At 52.6% G+C, this 19,702-nt stretch overlaps 6 protein-coding genes across 6 annotated transcripts; 3 read left to right on the forward strand and 3 right to left on the reverse strand.

The window, feature by feature from the left end:
- Positions 1-753: 753 nt before the first annotated feature.
- On the forward strand, positions 754-1,594 carry Triagg1_10308 (uncharacterized protein; the record flags this gene model as incomplete). Its single annotated transcript, XM_062894366.1, has 2 exons — positions 754-835; positions 954-1,594. The coding sequence occupies 2 exons, from the start codon at positions 754-756 to the stop codon at positions 1,592-1,594; spliced, it is 723 nt and encodes a 240-aa protein (XP_062750731.1).
- A 568-nt stretch (positions 1,595-2,162) lies between these two features.
- On the reverse strand, positions 2,163-2,944 carry Triagg1_10309 (uncharacterized protein; the record flags this gene model as incomplete). Its single annotated transcript, XM_062894367.1, has 6 exons — positions 2,163-2,199; positions 2,252-2,422; positions 2,479-2,591; positions 2,649-2,731; positions 2,804-2,834; positions 2,900-2,944. The coding sequence occupies 6 exons, from the start codon at positions 2,942-2,944 to the stop codon at positions 2,163-2,165; spliced, it is 480 nt and encodes a 159-aa protein (XP_062750732.1).
- A 1,462-nt stretch (positions 2,945-4,406) lies between these two features.
- On the forward strand, positions 4,407-8,291 carry Triagg1_10310 (uncharacterized protein; the record flags this gene model as incomplete). The annotated part of the gene is made up of 3 exons (XM_062894368.1): positions 4,407-7,173; positions 7,264-8,111; positions 8,169-8,291. The coding sequence occupies 3 exons, from the start codon at positions 4,407-4,409 to the stop codon at positions 8,289-8,291; spliced, it is 3,738 nt and encodes a 1,245-aa protein (XP_062750733.1).
- A 1,777-nt stretch (positions 8,292-10,068) lies between these two features.
- Triagg1_10311 (uncharacterized protein) lies at positions 10,069-13,265 on the forward strand (the record flags this gene model as incomplete). The annotated part of the gene is made up of 2 exons (XM_062894369.1): positions 10,069-12,640; positions 12,721-13,265. The coding sequence occupies 2 exons, from the start codon at positions 10,069-10,071 to the stop codon at positions 13,263-13,265; spliced, it is 3,117 nt and encodes a 1,038-aa protein (XP_062750734.1).
- A 177-nt stretch (positions 13,266-13,442) lies between these two features.
- On the reverse strand, positions 13,443-15,029 carry Triagg1_10312 (uncharacterized protein; the record flags this gene model as incomplete). The annotated part of the gene is made up of 2 exons (XM_062894370.1): positions 13,443-14,663; positions 14,778-15,029. 2 exons carry the CDS (start codon positions 15,027-15,029, stop codon positions 13,443-13,445), a joined length of 1,473 nt encoding a protein of 490 aa, XP_062750735.1.
- A 905-nt stretch (positions 15,030-15,934) lies between these two features.
- On the reverse strand, positions 15,935-18,083 carry Triagg1_10313 (uncharacterized protein; the record flags this gene model as incomplete). Its single annotated transcript, XM_062894371.1, has 4 exons — positions 15,935-16,683; positions 16,767-17,229; positions 17,350-17,636; positions 18,056-18,083. The coding sequence occupies 4 exons, from the start codon at positions 18,081-18,083 to the stop codon at positions 15,935-15,937; spliced, it is 1,527 nt and encodes a 508-aa protein (XP_062750736.1).
- Positions 18,084-19,702: the final 1,619 nt, after the last annotated feature.

Consider the following 19,702-nt stretch of genomic DNA (forward strand, 5'->3'; position numbering starts at 1 on the left):
ATTAGTACCTTAGGATAGAGCTTCGGGCGCTATAACTCTCGCTTCGTCTCACATACAGATGCAGTGTTCATTCACTTGTTCCAGAAGCACATGCAACTAAACCAACCAACCTACCTAGTACTCCGTACGTGTACTACATGTACCTACATGGCGGAAAGCCACATAACCATACCGTAGTCCGCGGTTCAACGGAGCTTTTCCAGGTTACCTGCAGAACACCAATAGCGGTAAACTTTAGCTGCCCGACCTACCTATCCACTACAGGCCAGCTTTGCATCTCTAGACCTCCTCCATGTGCTCTAGGCACAGCGCCAAGGTTTGCTCCGCCGCTCCCTCCGCCCCCACGGCTTCTCGATAGCCATCTGCGGAGAGCAGAGTCGCGTGATAGCTTGCTGGCATGCGCATTTCAGCCCGGAGTTCGCAGTGCATCCAAACTTAAATCGTACATCTACCCCTTTAACTGAGCCTCAGGGTCGACGTCAACCTCGTCATCTTATCCCGCACGATACTTGTGATATCTGCAAGGTCCCCGCTCTGACAGTGATCAAGCTTGTTCACATATCATCCTTGCCACCATATGGATATATAACCTTCGCTTGATGAACGCTGCGCTGCTTGACATTTGCTACATTCTACATCCCCTTCTCTGCGTAAACTCAGACTGAAGGACACATTCCTGAACTATAACCACTATATTCCCCATATTTCGTCACCGTCTTACCCGTACTCTCTACCGACCGCCTCGCCCTCATCATGACAGGACTCGTCTCCGCACCGCGTTACAGCGCGGATGACTTTGATACAGCTTCAATCCGCTCCGCGGCTCCATCTTATGGTATGTGTAAATCCGCGGCCAATATAGATTAAGATTCGATGTTGTTGGGAAATAAACGGTCGTCGATCCACACTGGCGGTGAACGTCTGGAGATGGGGATTACTAACGGAAAAGACAGTCTCGGAGGTGCCCTCATACCGTTCGAGGACTACGTATAACGAGGCGTCTCCAGCATATACGCCAAGGGCAGCAACTACGACGACGACAGCGACAGCGGCAACAATTGCGGTAGCGGGGACGTCACAGCGCATCTTCTCCGGAGCCTCAAGCTCATTAACCGGAAGACAGACGGTTGGGCTACCGCCACTTCCACCGTTAGCCTCCCCGAGGATCCTGAATGAGCATAACTTTCGCATTCCTACATGGTCGGCTGGCAATGCTCCAGCAGCCCGTCATTACCGCAAGGTAGCGGAGAGACGGGTCATTGATGGACGACTCTTAGCCGCGGCTGACCTGATTGGTATGCGGGACTCTGCCTCCACGATTAATCGGCAGAACGAGAGCAACGAAGACCCTGTTCTCCGTCCGCTAGAGGATCCTTATCTCGTGGGCGAGGAAGCTGCAGCTGAAGCCCGCCAGCGGAGGATAGCCCGTGAGGTTGGGGAGGAGATGTTGAGGGAAGAGGATAAGCAGTGGGATTGGATGTTGGCTCAGATGAAGCGACAGGAACGAGATAGAAACTGGACCCGAATGCGACAAGAGGCAGTCAACAGCCGGCGGAAAACGTTGCTTCGACGAATTGGCGGACGGCTACTATAAGCGACGACTGATCTATCATTTACCATCTATCATTCACATCTACATCTACATGTCATGTTAACCATGTTAACCACGCCATCATGGTTGCTGTTGAGGAGTTTATCTTTTGGAAGTTACTTACAATTGCTCGAATTATTTGGTCCAGCCATTGTAGGCCACATTGGTGTATGTTAGTTCTTTAGGTTGAACAGTAGTTATTCTCTTATCCTTAAGCATCTAGTACCGAAAATACGGTTCTCACATATCGTTTATTTACAAGCCACTTTATTCCAACTTCCGCAACATCAGCGCTCCAGGAAGTGTATTACTCTTTGACACGGTTCCGATGAGTTAATAAAAATCTCTAACACGAACAGCCTGAATTCCAACCCTCGTACATTATTTACGCACTTCGCTGCCATACACATCGCGTAGCAAGTAAGACATTTCCTTTGTCCATCTTCTGATGTGCACGATGCCTAGAAACACAAACACTTAAAAAAAAAAATTGAATATTGACCAGAGCCATTTAGCTGTAAACATCCTTTAAACGGTAAAAAAAAACATGCCCGTCTCGGTACTGTCGAATTCAACTCTTTGTGTTGAGCAAAAGTGCAACAATAAGTCTAAAGAAGAAATGGTTAGCATCGTTGGCATGATACGAGCAAGGTTGCATACCCATAAAGACCTAGGACTTCGCCAAAGATAAGAATCAACACCATGCCAACGAATATTCTAGACTGTGCCATAAAAGCACGGACACCGCTATCGCCAACAATACCGATACAGTATCCAGCTGTAAGTCCAGTCAATCCCACAGATAAGCCGCAGCCGAGGTGCATAAAGCCTCTATGTTGGATGTTAGCAGATATGAATCAGGAAGACTCTCGATCGATTCGACGAACGTAAATAGACTATAACTCTTCGCTGAAGGAGCCGCAAGATCTTCGGCGATGAGAACTGCAATGACAAGCGAATAAACCGCCAGAATACCGGACATGATGACGGGGATCAGACACTAGAAATTGTAAGTGAGCCCGAGTGCCACATTACGAGACGAGCCTGAACAACGCACCTTCATGATGAGATCCGGCCGAAAGGTTCCCACGCCAGCAATGCCGATGCCTGATTTCGCCGTGCCATACGCAGCACCAATACCTAATAAATCGTGAGGTCTTAGCAAAGTCGAACGATAGATAAGAGTTCAAATCGGCGAAGAGGAAGTCGTACATCCAAATATCATTGCAGCCGCGATGCCGCCCTTGACGAAGCGTGTCAGTCAGTAGCTGTCAGGGGCCCCCGTCTCGCTCAAAGGAGAAGACTCACCATGCCGATGAACGGCGCAAACTTGGGAGCAAGTTCCGACTCCATGATTGTAGCTGTGGCTATTGTCGTAGGAGGAGGAGAAGTAAAGACGGTCGACGACACAACCACGCGCAACAAGATGGGAGAAGTGAGGCTTCGGCACCCGGTGTTGAAGCAGGCGTCATCACGGCCAATAGAGGCATCGCAGATCACGTGATAGAGCTCTATTCTCGTTTATGATTGGTCCGGCGAGCTACCCTGCATCCTTTGAAGAGCTTCGGAGTGCAGACTAGTGCTCCGTGTGCTTGAACGACAACTTCGACTAAAGAAGCATTGTCCGAAGTTCTCCCAGTCGAGTAGGACGCTGGGTCTTGCTGAAGTTGCACTTGTTCGCTTGGCCTTATCTGTTAGCATTAGTACCTCAGCAGTTGAGCGTGCTCCGCATGATTCTAACTGTGTACTTTTGCCTTTGTACAGGTAAGTATCAGAATGCAGAATGCCGACCATTCCACCATCTCAATATGCAATGCACGGAGCACTTGTTCGGAATCTACTAAGGTAAGTTTGAGCTGTTCAAGAATATCTACCCAGGTACCTATTCGTGGCTCTAGCAGTTGAAATCTCCTGCCCGCAGCACGCAAGTTTTACCTATAGGTTAGTAGTCCCATACTTTACATATCAGGTACAAGTACTTCGCCAGAACGTGCCTAGCCCGGGGTCGCTTTGAAAGCGCAGTGGCCCCCCCCATAGTGGCGCGCTGCATTGATAGCACAGGTTCCAGGTTGCTGTCTTCCGGGTATGTCAAATCCCCTGTAGGCGGTGCGCCGGTGCCAACAGCACGCCGCCAATACCACCTGTATCCCTTAGTAGTACGTCTGTACTTCTCATTCCCCAGCTGCCTCAAGCAGGTTATCAGATACAACAGCAAAGCCGCCTTACTGACCACAAGGTAGGTCGGTCGGCCGTCAACCAGCCTCTGCCGATCCAGCTGCGAGGCTCTGTCTATACAAATTGCTGGTTGTGCATCGCGAAGCGTCTGCTCTGTTGCGTCTGGACGGCTACCCGGGGCTCAAACCGCGACCGCCATCGTCACTCTCGCCGCAAACAAATCTTGCGCCCGCTCCCCTGATGCCACCTTCTTGACACGACGCAGCATCTCTTCTTCCTCATCTCAAGGTTACGAACATAGCGACATTGATATAGGCGTTGCATATTTACTCATCCCGGCCCGGTAACTGCAAACGCCTTGGAAAGGGAGACGAGCGCTCCACCTGCTCCCCTTTCTGGCACGGCCGAGAATTCGTTTCCAAGGACGACGCTTGACTTTAGGCTTGGGGCATCCAACACTCTCTACACTGCTTCACGGTGAGACGCGAGGCAACGTTGCTGGCTGGGATTGGAGGAATTCTGACCGCCCAGCAGCCGGTTTTGACGCTTGACGCCTATCTTTGTTTGTTCCCCCTCGCCTTGGCCTCCCGAGTACCTACCGCCTGACTGATCTTGTCCCTCTTCTTGCAGCGCAGCGAACATGGCCGACTATCAATACAATTCACGGGCTCCTGCTCAACGTCAGCGGGGGTATCCCGACCAGAACGGGAATTACCAACGAGATGCCGCGTTCTCAAACATCTTTGGCGCTGCCCCCCCTCCTGGGAGGTCACAGACCATGACATCGTCCTCCGTCCCGCCAATGCTTGACCAAGGCAGGACGCATACAATGTCGTCTGCCTCTGGTATGCGCCAACCGCCTCCTCGCCCAAGCCAGGGATACTATGACGACCGCGGGCAGCCACCACCAAGACCTCGACCGGGCGATAATCATATGGCAAACGGCCATTATCCGGGTCAACGCTCTGCTTCTGGTGGGCCCCAAGTTCTCTCATCCCAAGCACAATACTTGCAACAGCAACAACAGCAGGCGAGGCGCCCGTACCCGGGGCCCCCAGCCGCTGCGCCTCCACGGTTTGATTCTCGTGGTCCGCCGTTGCCATCTGGAGGCCCCAGGGCTCCAGTTCAGAGACCTTACCCAGGAGGACAAGGCCCTGCATTGAATAGTGACCCATACCGATCACAGTCTTTGGCTTCCATGCCTCGCCCACAGATGTACCCTCCTGCGCAGAATTCTTACCAGCAATCGTCCGCAAATCATTTTCGACAAGCACCCTATACTCATCATGCTGCCCAGTCGAGGACGACTGCTCAGGGTAGGGTGGTGCCAGATCGTCATGAGGATCGCTCAATGTCCTTGACTGGGGTTTATCACCCTCAAGATCGCGATGGCCAACAGACCATGAGTGGGCGAGTGATTCCCAATCGGCGGGCACCAGCTGAGCTCACCTCAGGGGCTGGATATCCGGTTCAAAACAGTGGCTATCCTCCTATGCCAGGTACTCAGACACGGACAGCAAGCATGGCCTCTTCGACTAGCGGTGCGGATCATGGAAGGACTTTCTCCATGGCCTCTGTGGCCTCAACGATAGCCCCATCCGAGTCTGACTCGGCCACACTCGTGCAAAGACCATCGAGGAGCAAGTCAATTGAGAGCGAGCGCCCGACGACCGCCACAACGAAAATCCGGCCCCCGCTCGTATACCCGGCCCTGCTTTCAAGAGTGGCTGAGTGCTTTCGGCAGAAGATTATCGTGGGCGACAGGACGAAGAACGAGCTCACGTATAAGAATGCCTTCAGCGGCTCAGAGGCAGTTGATGTGCTGTCCTACATCATTAGGACCACTGATCGAAATCTGGCTTTACTGCTTGGTCGGTCCCTGGATGCGCAGAAGTTCTTTCACGATGTCACTTATGAACATCGGTTGCGTGACTCGCAATCAGAAATGTATCAATTCCGCGAAACTCTCATGGACGAGCCCGAAGGAAAAAACCCTGTCGATGGTGTCTTCGTTTTGCTTTCAGAGTGTTACTCGCCTACCTGCACGAGAGACCAACTCTGCTATTCCATTGCTTGCCCTAGAAGACTAGAGCAGGTTTCTAGACTAAACCTGAAGGTTAACCCTGGTGGGCTGCGTAAAGAGGATTCGGCGAATGTCAATGACGACGAAGTCGACCAAACCGATGAGCAGAAGCTGTGGATCAACTCAGTACCTAAGGAAGTTGCTGATGCGGTGAGTGAGCGAGAAAAGAAGAGGCAAGAGGTTATATCTGAAATATGCTACACCGAGCGAGATTTCGTCAAGGACCTCGAGTACCTCCGCGACTTCTGGATTATTCCTCTGCGATCTAAGGCCTCGCCCATTCCCTTGCAGCGCCGAGAGAAAGTTGTCAAAAACATCTTCACCAACATCATCGACCATCCAAGTGTCCACGGTGTTAGCTCCAAGTTCGCAAGCTCTCTGACGACCCGACAACAAAAGGATCCCATTGTGCAAAACATTGGTGATATTTTCTTGGAATATGTGCCACAATTCGAACCCTTCATCTTCTACGGCTCTAAACAACTGGAAGCCAAGTTCGAATTCGAAAATGAGCGATCAGTCAACCCTCTCTTCTCCAAACTAGTTGATGAAATTGAGCGGCGAAAAGAGTCTCGAAAATTGGAGCTCAACGGTTACCTTACCAAGCCCACCACGCGTCTGGCCAGATACCCTCTGCTACTGGAGAATGTATTGAAATACACGGAGGATGGTAACCCTGACAAGGAAGACATTCCAAAGGTCCTTACCATTATCCGAGATCTTCTCGGAAGAGTAAACGCTGAGTCTGGCAAAGCCGAGAACCGGTTCAACCTCCGAAGACTTCAAGAGCAGCTTCGATTCCGACCCAACGAACGGGTCGATTTGAAACTGACTGAAGATGGTCGCGAGCTTGTGTTCAAGAGCCAGTTCAAGAAATCGCCAACTGACCCTGCCGAGTTAACAGCCTTCCTATTTGACCATGCTGTCTTGCTTGTTCGCATTAAACAGAATGGCAAGGCGGAGGAAATAAAGGCTTATCGCCGGCCAATTCCGCTAGAACTGCTTGCAATTCGGGAGATGGAAGAAGTCATCCCCTCTGACGGTACCGTCAAGCGCACATCTTCCAGCATCATACCAGTCATAAGAACCAATGCTTCTGATGCTAAAAAGGGAGACGGCTGGCCAATTACCTTTAGGCATCTTGGCAAAGCTGGCTATGAGCTTACCGTCTATGCCTCGAACCAGGCAGCACGTAAGAAGTGGCTAGAGTATATTGACACCGCGCAACAGCGCCTCCGGGCTCGTGCAGATTTCTTCACTACCAACATTATCTCAAGCAACTTCTTTGTCGGAACTAACCAGGTCAACTGTGTCTCGCCATTTGGTAAGTCTTTAATACATCATACACGTGATAGCTCTCGCTCCCACCCCCTCCCTGTTTTGCTCTTGGTAGTCTGTGTCTAACGCAATCCAGACGGTGGTCGCAAACTTCTTTACGGTACCGATAGTGGCGTCTACATCTCAGACCGCAAGAACAAGGATGCGGTGCCCCGACGTGTTCTTGAAACAACTAGCGTCACTCAAATTGATATCCTCGAAGAATATCAACTTCTTCTCGTACTCTCCAACAAGACATTACAGTCATATTCACTGTCTGCTCTGACGTCCGACGATCCTGCTCTGGCCAAGAGACCTAAGAAGATTCAGAACCACTGTAGTTTCTTCAAAACCGGCATCTGCATGGGACGGCATCTGGTTTGCTGTGTCAAGTCCTCAACCCTTTCTACCACGATCAAGGTGTTTGAGCCTAACGATGCCATGACGAAGGGCAAGAAGCAGAAGGGTCTCGGAAAACTCATGGGCGGTGGCTTTGATGAGCTGAGACCCTTCAAGGAGTTTTATATCCCGACGGAATCGTCCTCAGTTCACTTCCTGAAGTCGAAGCTTTGCGTGGCTTGTGCGAGGGGCTTTGAAGTCGTCTCTCTTGAGACTCTTGAGACACAGTCGCTCCTTGATCAAGCGGATACCTCATTGGACTTCGTGGCCCGCAAAGAAGGAGCGAAGCCTATTCACATTGAACGCCTCAACGGAGAATTCTTACTCAACTACTCCGAATTCTCCTTTTTCGTCAACCGAAACGGGTGGAGGGCTCGACCGGAATGGCGAATCGACTGGGAAGGCTCTCCCCAGAGTTTTGCGCTTAGCTATCCTTGGATTCTTGCGTTTGAGCCCAACTTCATTGAGCTGCGCAACATTGAGAATGGTGCCGTACACATTGTACCGCATAAGAACATAAGAATGCTCCATAGCAGCACTCACGAGGTATGTGCCTGTGGCTTAATTCCACCCACTGACTGTGTTACTAACCTATTACATCAGATTTTATTTGCCTATGAAGATGAACGGGGAGAGGATGTAGTGGAATCTATCGATTTTTGGCAAAGCAACAGACGGTCAGACGTCTTTGGTCTGCCGCCATCACAACCTGCCCACCCGCGATAGTGGCGGCGTTTGTTCTACAACATATTAGAACTATTAATTTCCAGGAAATCCTTCTTGTATCCATGGAAGAGCAAAGATATTGTGGCTCAACTCTGAGGGCAATATGTATGAGCGGACTATTGTTTTCGACCTACTTCTCTTCTCTCTCCCCGATTACATACACCGTATAAAGCGTTGCGACTCTCGCTGGGTTGGGCACAGGGGTAACTTTTTTACATAGGCGCAGAAGATCAAGAGACATCCTTGCGGTTACCACTAAGCGTCTTACACAGGATTGTCTCAAATCTTTCTGCGGTTTATTTTCTAATTTCCATTGAATGTTTGGGTTCCTTTTTCTTTCTTTTGAAGTTTGTAAGTGGGTGGTGGAGGAAGGAGGCTGGTGAGTGAGCTTGCTCATGGCCGTTTGAGATGGGAAGGTGAAGCTGTGGCATTGAAGTGGAGGAAAGATATGTATGTAGTCATGGACAAGGAATTTATGTAACTTTTGGAGGATGCGTCCCAAGCTTGGGGAGCTGTAGCGACGGATACTTTTGGGGCAGAGGTTTTTATAATTGGAGGTGGATTGATTCACGTGCATATTCATATTTTATAGTAGATGAGGCAGCCCGCAGCATTTGGCATGTTTGTTCATGATTTCACTACATTGACTTGCAGCTCCCGTCCCTATTTTCGATGATTGCTGGCAGGTTAGAGTTGCAAGAATCCCTGATCTGCCGAGTCTTTATTTCTCGAGGTTATGTCAGGTAGATAGGAGGTGCTGACTGTCTAGGTACTGGACACCTTAGATACTAAGGCGGCGACTTGAGTCTGCAACGTTCCTTGTTTATCGGTCAGTCTCGAGTGTTATTTTCGAAGTCATTTCGGCATTGTTCCTGGGTATGAGATTTGGAACTCATATCCCTAAGGTTTGGTTCGGCCGATCGGATCTGACGTATCCATGAGGTAGGTAGACTAGGAGACGCCTCCTGGCTATTTGGTCCAGGGGCTGGGGGGGGGGGGGGCATATAGCCGTTTATTGGAGCAGCCCTCTTTCGGCTTCTCAAAGCGAAGTTGCACGTACATACTCGTACTGTTCAAAATACAACTCATCAACGCCGCTAATATTCGTAGCAGCCAAAGGTAGTCACAAGTATCGCGGGTATCGAAACGCACACCAACTTCTCTGCTGCCGTATTACGGTACCTCTAACTTGCCACATGCTCTCATCTGCATCATCAAGGTGCCCGGGTGACGCTGATGGCCTCCGTACTAGCTGAATGGATGCCCTGCACGAGACAACTCCCATGCCAGAGCCTGCTTTGTGCTCGTCTCAATTACCTAACACGTATGGCGGTCTGCGAATTCTCATTGGAAGAGAAGGCTCTGCTGGGTGGAGCGGCCAATGTCGAGTAGCCATTGTACGTGAGGTACTGTGCTGTACTCTGTTAGTACGCGATACTCGGTAACCCTCTAGGGGCTTGTTTGTTCCGGCAAGCCCGATGCGCCCCCCTAACCAGCCACAAGTCACCCGCCCTATTCTCGTTAACCTTGGCTAACAGTTGGCAGGAGCGGTATTATTAGCCCGCTGCCGTCATAGTTTTTCGCTGCAGGTGACTGCTTGACTGCGACAGCCCGAAATCCCCAATTCAACTTCTCCCTCGAGCAAATTCTGCCGCCTCCCATCTTCACGACTTACTCCGCCGCTCATTTCGCGATTGCTCAACGGATTGGGTCTGATGCATGCTCACACATCCAAATAGACCTCTTTGTTGTTCTTGCTTGAGCTGAGCTGTTCACCATGTGGAGAAATTCACTGCTGAGGGGTGTCCAGGGCACCCGCCTGGCAACGAGGGCAACGAGGCTTACAGCCCTTCGCAAGCCCCTCCCCTTGACGACGAGGCGACTGTACGCCGCGACGACGACGCCCAATGCCACCTACTCGCCCCCCGACCCCAGCGACAACTTCCTGTCGGGAAGCACTGCCAATTATGTCGATGAGATGTACATGCAGTGGAAGCAGGACCCCAAGAGCGTCCACGTCTCATGGCAGGTCTACTTCAAGAACATTGAGAGCGGCGACATGCCCATCTCGCAGGCATTCCAGCCTCCCCCGAACCTGGTTCCCGGCATGACAGGGGGCGTCCCTCGTCTTGCCGGCGGCCTGACCCTTGAGGACGGCTCCGACGTCACCAACCACTTGAAGGTCCAGCTGCTCGTGCGCGCATATCAAGCTCGCGGACACCACAAGGCTGATATCGACCCCCTTGGCATCCGCAACACCTCCGCAGGCTTTGGTAACATCAAGCCCAAGGAGTTGACGCTCGAGCACTATGGCTTCACCGAGAAGGATCTCGACACCGAGTACACTCTTGGACCTGGCATCTTGCCCAGATTCAAGCGCGAGGGCCGTGATAAAATGACCCTCCGCGAGATCATTGCTGCGTGCGAAAAAATCTACTCTGGCTCCTATGGTGTGGAGTTCATCCACATCCCCGACCGCGAGAAGTGTGACTGGCTGCGCGAACGCCTCGAGGTTCCCCAGCCTTTCAAGTACTCCATCGATGAGAAGCGCCGTGTCCTCGATCGATTGATTTGGAGCTCTAGCTTTGAGTCTTTCCTTTCGACCAAATACCCCAACGACAAGCGATTTGGCCTCGAGGGTTGCGAGACGCTGGTCCCCGGTATGAAGGCTTTGATCGACCGCAGTGTCGATTACGGCGTCAAGGACATTGTCATTGGCATGCCTCACCGTGGCAGATTGAACGTTTTGAGCAACGTCGTCCGAAAGCCAAACGAATCCATCTTCAGCGAGTTTGCCGGAACCCTGACTGCTGGAGATGAAGGCTCCGGTGATGTCAAGTACCATTTGGGCATGAACTTCGAGCGACCTACGCCTTCTGGTAAGCGCGTGCAGCTCTCGCTCGTCGCCAACCCCTCCCATTTGGAAGCCGAAGACCCAGTTGTCCTCGGCAAGACCCGTGCCATTCAGCACTACAACAACGATGAGAAAGATCACAAGACTGCCATGAGCGTCCTGTTGCACGGTGATGCCGCTTTTGCTGCGCAGGGTATCGTGTATGAATGTCTTGGATTCCACTCTCTGCCTGCTTTCTCTACCGGCGGTACTGTTCACCTCGTCGTCAACAACCAGATCGGATTTACCACCGATCCTCGATTTGCCCGATCAACCGCCTACTGCACGGACATCGCCAAGGCCATCGACGCCCCCGTTTTCCATGTCAACGCTGACGATGTCGAAGCCGTCAACTTTGTCTGCCAGCTGGCCGCTGATTGGCGAGCTGAGTTCCAGCACGATGTTGTTATTGACCTGATCTGCTACCGCAAGCACGGCCACAACGAGACGGACCAGCCCTCATTTACCCAGCCTCTCATGTACAAGCGCATCCAGGAGAAGGTTCCTCAGATTGATGTCTACGTCAACAAGCTGCTGCAGGAAGGCACTTTCACCAAGGAAGACATCGAAGAGCATAAGCAGTGGGTGTGGGGTATGCTCGAAGAGAGCTTCTCCAAATCCAAAGACTACCAACCTACGTCCAAGGAATGGACTACATCGGCCTGGAACGGCTTCAAATCGCCCAAGGAGCTCGCTACGGAAATCCTACCCCACAACGACACCAGCGTCGATCGCAACACCTTGAACCACATTGGTGAGATCATCGGATCGGCCCCCGAAGGCTTCCAGATCCACCGTAACCTGAAGCGAATTCTGGCCAGCCGAACAAAGTCTGTTGTCGAGGGCAAGAACATTGATTTCCCTACCGCCGAGGCTCTGGCCTTTGGCTCTCTCGTGACTGAGGGTTATCATGTCAGAGTTTCTGGTCAGGATGTCGAGCGTGGCACATTCTCACAGCGCCATGCTGTCTTCCACGACCAAGAAACTGAGGAGACTGAGGAGACTTACACCCCTCTGCAGCACATTAGCAAGGACCAAGGAAAGTTTGTCATCTCCAACTCTTCTCTTAGCGAGTTCGGTGCCCTGGGTTTCGAGTACGGTTACTCGCTGTCGTCGCCCAATGCGCTTGTCATGTGGGAGGCACAGTTTGGTGACTTTGCCAACAATGCCCAGTGTATCATTGACCAGTTCATTGCCTCTGGTGAAGTCAAGTGGATGCAAAGAACTGGCTTGGTCATGTCTCTGCCCCACGGATACGATGGCCAGGGCCCCGAGCACTCCTCCGGCCGCCTGGAGCGCTATCTGCAGCTTTGCAACGAAGACCCCCGTGTCTTCCCATCTGAGGACAAGATTCACCGACAGCACCAAGATTGTAACATGCAGATTGCCTATATGACAACCCCTGCCAACTTGTTCCATGTTTTGCGCCGACAAATGCACCGACAGTTCAGAAAACGTAAGTTTCTCTCCCCTGGGATATGAGTTTACCCATATATCTGGTGTTTTACTCCGTTATAGACTAACACTTCCTCTCAGCCCTCATCATCTTCTTCTCAAAGTCACTGCTCCGCCACCCATTGGCGCGATCAAACATTGAGGACTTCACTGGCCCCAATGCTGGATTCCAATGGATCATTCCCGACCCGGAGCACGAGACGGGTGCCATCAAGGCTCCCGAAGAGATTGACCGAGTCATCCTCTGCACAGGTCAGGTGTGGGCCAGTCTGCACAAGTACCGTGCCGAGAACAAGATTGACAACGTTGCCTTCACCCGCATTGAGCAACTGAACCCCTTCCCTTGGCAGCAGCTGAAGGAGAACCTGGACATGTACCCCAATGCCAAGACCATTGTCTGGGCACAGGAGGAGCCTCTCAACGCGGGAGCCTGGAGCTTCACACAGCCGCGTATCGAGACGCTGTTGAATCAGACTCAACACCACGACCGCAAGCACGTCATGTATGCTGGTCGTAACCCCAGCGCCTCTGTGGCAACTGGCTTGAAGAATGTTCACACCAGGGAGGAGCAGGACTTCTTGCAGATGGCATTCAGTGTTACGCAGGACAAACTCAAGGGCGAGTAAATAGACGTGATGATGTAGTTTATATTAATAAATCTTTAACTGGTCTAGACGTTATAATATCATTGAAGATTTTGAATGCGCTGAATTTCATCAATCCTTTGCTACATTGATGACAGTCGGGGTTGGGGGTGAAAGCTGTACCGGCCAAGTTGGAACGGTAGCATATCAATTCAGTACTCATCCTTTACCCATCAGCTTCTTACCGTCGGACGCATTGATAATGCGGCCATTATAAGGGGCCACGACGGTCCAACGTTGCTCCCTTCTCTTTCTAAGACCCCTTTCACCTCCCCACAGGCCAATGTCATCCAATAGCACCTCGACGACCGTCAGTGCACGCGGTAAAGACGCCTTGCCGGGGCGAGGAGCCCGTGTGCAAAGGAGGTGCACGTCGAGCAGCTGTGTGAAGACGAGGCCGAAGGTTGGCTTATTGGGCTTGTACCCGCCGGCGTGTCCATGTCCCGACGACTCGGAGGCCGGGTTGAAAATAGACCGGAGAGTTGGGTCGACGGAAGGTTTCTGCGTGGTTGGTTGTTCTGGCGGCGGGATGTCGTAGCTGTGAGGCTCTGAAGAATGGGCTGCTGCTGCTGCTGCTGCTGTTGGAGTTGTAGATGACGCGGCGCCGGAGTCGGTGGAGTTGATGAGCAGTATGAGAGGGTTGGAGGGCAGTGTTCTGGAGAGGCGACGCAGGTGAGAGGCGAGCAGGCGGAGGGTTGCATGAGCGACTGAGTTGTCGCGCTGGGTGAAGAAGCTGGCGAGGAGGGAGGAGAAGTGGGTGATGAGGATGATGTCGGGGGTTGTCGATGTTGAATTGTTGTCGTTGTTAGCAGTAGCGGTAGTAGTGTCTTTAGAACCATTTGAATCTTGTTTTGATTGCTCGCCGGAAGTAGTTGCTTCACTCTTTTGCACTTCATGCAGTACCTTGGGCTGAGGCGGTGTCTCCGAGGGCTGCGAAGGAGATAGGGCTTCATCCTCGTCTTGGCTGTCCTGGATCTCAGCAACAACAGATGGACCCTGCGGTTCATTCTCCAAGTCTCTAGCAGCAGCATCGGTCTTAGACTGTGTCTTGGCCGTCCTCTCCTCCGTTGGCTGTGCGTCATCCCCTTCCGGCTTGTGCAGAACATGCTCCTCGGTTCCGGGGGCAACTGCATTGTCCAAGTCCGCCAGCACCTCGCACAGTCCATCCATGTCGAAGACGCGCGAAAGCAAGATTCTGTCCAGACACTCTCTCCCCTGGGCCGCGATCTCGCCAGGAGCCGCGATGCCTCTTGCCTTGAGCTCAGCCGTGATGCTGTTCTTGAGTAAGACGACAACGGTGCTGGGAGGCTTGGGCGTCACAATCTGGACTTTTTGAACCGCCTTGTCTAGGAGAGAGCACACCAGCACTTGTAGCCCTAGCTGCCATGACACGAATCAGTATCTGGTAGAGAAGTAGAAATATGAGAAATGAACAAGAGTGAACCAAGGACTTCCTCTCCACAGGTTCACACACAAAAGGCACGGCCAACTCACCGTCACACCTACTCCATCCTCGTCCTCGGCGCTTATCCCGACCACGCTCCCACGCTCAAATCCCCCAAGGAGAACATATGAATCCAGATCCTCGCATCCGCTTGGACATGGGCCCAAGCTTCGCACAAAGTCCCGGCGCCGCTTCTCGACGCTCGCAAGGGCTGAAGCTGAGACGAGCCTTGGCTGAGAAGCACCCGGAGCCTGTGAGTTGCGAGCTGGTAAAGGGAGAGTTTGATGATGCAGTGCTGCCATTCTGCTAGATAATATTGAATAGTCTCCAGTCTAGACTTCGATTTGCGTGTGTTTGAGCTTCTCAGATGACCAGTTGAGGTGGTGAGCTAGCTCTCCGTGTGAATGACTGGCGCCATTAGCACCATAAGCTTAGGTAGACGCAGAATGGTGATATAATTGAAGCAATCAGCTCATGATATCTTCATTACCATTTTCGTACTTGTCATAATTAGCTGTGTGGCTGTAGATTGCTAAGATGGGATGATTTGCTGCACAGGTGTGTGATGTGATGGTGGAGAAGATGAAAGTACGTGAGAGCGGACATGGCAGAAAGAAGTCTGTTGTAGTAAGTATGCCGACACACAACAACAATCGAGTATGCCACCACACCTGACCGAAGAGATGGCGCATTATAAAATCACTTCGCATCGTGATGAGTCAAAATAATCTTTTTCTTCGTAGCAATCTACGTCTTCTAATAAGGAAAACCAAGCCCAAATCCTGGCACCCAGCGCCAGGCCTCTCCAATCCCTTCCTCCATTTTTTTCTTCGTTTTGTCCGTGGCAGAGGAGGGATTCAGATGCCACCTGATTCTGTCATGTATCGCAAGGAGAAAATTGAAGAAAAAAAGGAGAATCGACATCGCCCAGAAAAAAAAACAATTCCATATATTAAGTACACAGCCCGCTGAGATAAGAAAAAAAAACGAACAAGTCTTCATATGCGGGCCTGACGAATAACCAAGGCTCAACTCTTAAATGGACAGGCACCTTTCTGCCCGAACGTTACTCCTCTAGAGAGAGCGCCCCTTTGTCGCTCTCTCATCATCATGCGGATATCATATTTATGGACCATGGAACTGAACATTCGTATCGTCCAGCTACTCTAATACTCACGCCCCTACCAACTGCAATACACAGCCTGCTTCAGGTGGCCATTCCTCCGGCCTCACCACCCCTGTTTGGTCGCCTTCCTCCCTTCAAACTCTTCATGCGACCCAGGAGGCCCGATGGCTTAGCAGGGGCCTCATTGGACGGGGACGGCAATTCGTCTGCGCTCGTTCGTCGTTCCAAGGCACTTCCTGAGCCTCGTCGTGGCATGGGAGGCGGCGAAAGTCTGCCTTCCCGTTCGCGTTCGCGTTCGCGCTCGCGCGGGGGAGGTCTGGGGACGCTGATGCGCTCTTCGCCAAAATCGTCCGAGTCGTAGCGGCCATGGCCAGGCATGGGCCTGTTGCTATAGTCGGGTCGCACCCTCTGCTTGATTCTCTGAGCTACAGACTTCTTCCGCTGCAAGCCGCCTTCGGCCAATTCCTGAGCATGCTCTACTTGTCGGCGAACAATGGCCGATCGCGCAGCGGGCGTTCCCTCGAGGAAAGTTGAAGTGCCCAAACCTTGGCTTTCATCGCCGTGTACCAAGCTTGCGCGGGCCTGGGGATCAAAAATCATGGGTTCTCGGGGGGCCTTGCCCTTCCCGCTGGCGGCAAAGTCCTGGAATGCCTCATCACCACCCTGACCCATAAAGGACGAGTGATCGGCCGACGCATTGAGGGGGCCGGAGCCGCCAAGTGTGTTATTGAGGGAGCCCTCGGGGAATGCTTGCATCGGAGACAGCTTTTTGCTGTTCTGGCGGTTCCGATGAGGGTTCAGAGCATCAAAAGGTCCATCATGGTGGAACACTGTGATGATAGGTTAGAATACAGCACAGCCACGAGAGCAATAGTCAAGGGGTCAAGGGGGTTAGGGAAGAGGGTATACGAACAGCCTGTCCCGTAGATGCTGGTGGCGTCCAGCTGATCAATAATGTCCATCTTACGGCTGGGACGTGTCGATTTGCTCTTGCTATGCTGGCGGCGTCTGGCCTCAATGATCCTCTTTTCTTCGGCTGTAAGGGTCTTGGAATCAAAGTCCATGACGGATGAGTCGGAGTTGCGCCTTGGGCGTCGCTGCACCGGCTTACGAGGCGGCGAATCATCCAAAAGGCTGGGGCGGGTTGTCGGCTTGGGTGCTGGCGCCTTTGCTCCTGGCGGAGGCGGCTTGCGGGCTCTCAGGGCCTCTTCCTGGGAGTGAGAAGGGCGGTGCTTGTCAGCAGCTCGTCCGGATGCCGTGCTCTCGCTTTCACGGCGAGGAGGTACGGGCCGGTCTGTTGGGCGCTTCTGCAGCAGGGTTGAATCAACGGGCTGCTTGACCGAAAACGCAGGAGAGTCGTCAAGCGTCAGAGATCCCTATAATTAAAAAGCAAACGGGCAAAGGTCAGCGCTTGGTCTGCTAGATACTCTCTGAACTTATTTCCCTCTCATGTCTGGGGGTCACCGGCGGGCCATAAAGGCTACGGGCAAACGCACAAAGATCTCCTCAGCAGTGAGGGACTGAGTTTTGGCGGTGGCAGCCACATCGGCGGGCCGTGGAGCGAGCGGCTGGTCCAGGAACGGGTTCCGCGACAGAGGGCGCGAGGACGGCATCGGGTCGTCGAAGGGGGATGTAGGCGTCGTGGGAAAGGAAGAGTTGAGGTGACTTGGAGAGGCAGCGCGAAAGTTGCGGAACGGATTGTTGGAGGCCAGGCTGTCGGCATTATTATCAATGCTGCCGCCATTGAAGGACAGGCTGGGCGCCTGGCCGGCGGGTTGCTGCCCTATAGGAGTCATCAGCCAAGAGTCGACGGAGAAGTGCAGGCCAGATAGGCGAGCGATGGGCAAACATGAAACAAGACGGCATCCCGTCTCGTCTACATGACACAGGCAGGAGGGTCGAATGACGAGATGCTCTGGCTTGGCTGCTTGGATCTTGGATGCGCCGCCCAGGTCCGCTTTGGCCCCCCTTGATCTGTTTCGACCCGATGATGAGAGGCTTCATGCAGACGGCTGCTGCCCCCTTTGCGCGTCTTTGCCGCTGGCCACTTTGGTCTTTGCAGCGCGGTCGGCAACGCGGCACCGGGGCGAGATCGAACGACAGCCAAACAAGATGAAGTCCCCCCCCATGGAAATCAAACGGGATTCTCGACGTCACGACAAGGCAAATCAGAATCAGGGCTGGGGATTGGAGGGCGCTTACCGGCGAAGTAAGAGCTGTTGGCGGCCATGATGGCTATCAATTGACAGTGTCCAAAGGGGTCTTGAGCCGGTTGACTCGCGACACAGGGGAATATGGCAGGTTAAATTCCTTGGTGCAAGGCTGGGGCCTGGCGTCACTCCAAGCCGAGCAAAGCAGCGGCAGCAGCAGCAGCAGCAGCTAATAGCATCTACCCAATAGCGGTATTATGGCCTGTAACGAGTAATTCGACCAGGCGCGAGTGCGGCGGATTTGATTTGATGGAGAGGTGAGGGAGCGAGCGAGAGTGCGCAAATGCAAATGCAAATCACTGGAGGGGGGGGACGAGGATGGATCTGTAGGTTCAGGCTTGGTTGGCGGGCAACTGTCGAAACGCTCTGCTCGAGTGCAGCAACAGTGCACACTGGCTGATTGCTAGTCGAGGTTAGCAGGTGGTTCCCCCCGGAGTTGTTCAGTAACGAGTATGTAGGAGAAATGATGAGCTGCACAGTCCCGCGCTCTGCAGCCAGGCCAACTCCACACTGTGCCAATACCACGCGAACGTACTCGCAAGTGTTGAGTCGCTCCAGAGTCCAGATCCAGAAAAGGGGGGTCTCGTAGCCCCGTTGTGTTTGTGCTGCGAATGGGCGATCAACACACACCAGAACGCAAGCGGCCAGACAAGATGCGGCGACTAGACGAGGGGCTTTTTGCACGGATGCGGAAATGCCTGCACTGCATCATAGAGTCCAAATGGTAAAAGAACCTACATAATCAAGCGTATTCTGCACAGTGCCAAAAGCTACCCCGGCTACTACCCAGGACCCCCGTTCCATCATTATCACTGCTCCGTACCTCCATCACAAAAGCAGAGAGATCAATTTGATGCTAGTGGTAGTAGTAATCTAATACCTACTACTACTACTACATACCGCGATGATCAAAGCGTTCGGCATGTTCCCCCTTTTACTCGAGATTATCGCCTCGGAAGTGGTGGACCCTGGGATTGTTGACCCCCGAACAAGGCCCAAAGCAGCAAGGACTCAGTGCCGGAGCTGTGCCAAAGTTCAATTGAAGTTGACTTGCAGACGGCGGGCTAAAGCTCAAGAGTGCTAGAGCGTCTTTCCGCATGAGGCAGCTGGCCGCTATTGATGCATCGGTTCGTGCAAGTTTGGAGATTGATTCCCAGTGGAGGCCTTGGACCCTGACTTTGGCAGTACCCGTACAAGCATGAAATCAAAATGCCTTTACAGGAGTATTCGAACTCACTAGGTACTAATACGGTACGGGTACCATGTAATACAAGGAGAGGATGCCAACCCCTAGGCTAGACAATGAGATGCAAATGAGATTCAATGAGATTAGATGGGTAGCCAAAGAAATGCCAGATGCCGCCCAGGAATGCTTCAAGGCGAAACCGGGAGCCACAAAGAAACAAGGGCGGCAAAAGGGCAAAGGCGGCCCCGTAAGTACCTGGTACGAGCTTGGAGCTTCTCATCCAGGCACAGGCACAGGCACAGGCAAGGCACAGGCACGCGCAGTGGAGGGAACATGACGGCGACCTGAAACAAGAGCGTATCACGCTGGCACTTGCAGGTACCCCGTACTTTTGCGCCTGAGGACAAAGAGCGTGCATGACTGACCCAGTGATGAATTGCCGTGATTCCTGTC

Source organism: Trichoderma aggressivum, assembly GCF_033847375.1.
Source record: "Trichoderma aggressivum f. europaeum strain CBS 100526 chromosome Unknown scaffold_070, whole genome shotgun sequence".
Classification (NCBI taxonomy): domain Eukaryota; kingdom Fungi; phylum Ascomycota; class Sordariomycetes; order Hypocreales; family Hypocreaceae; genus Trichoderma; species Trichoderma aggressivum.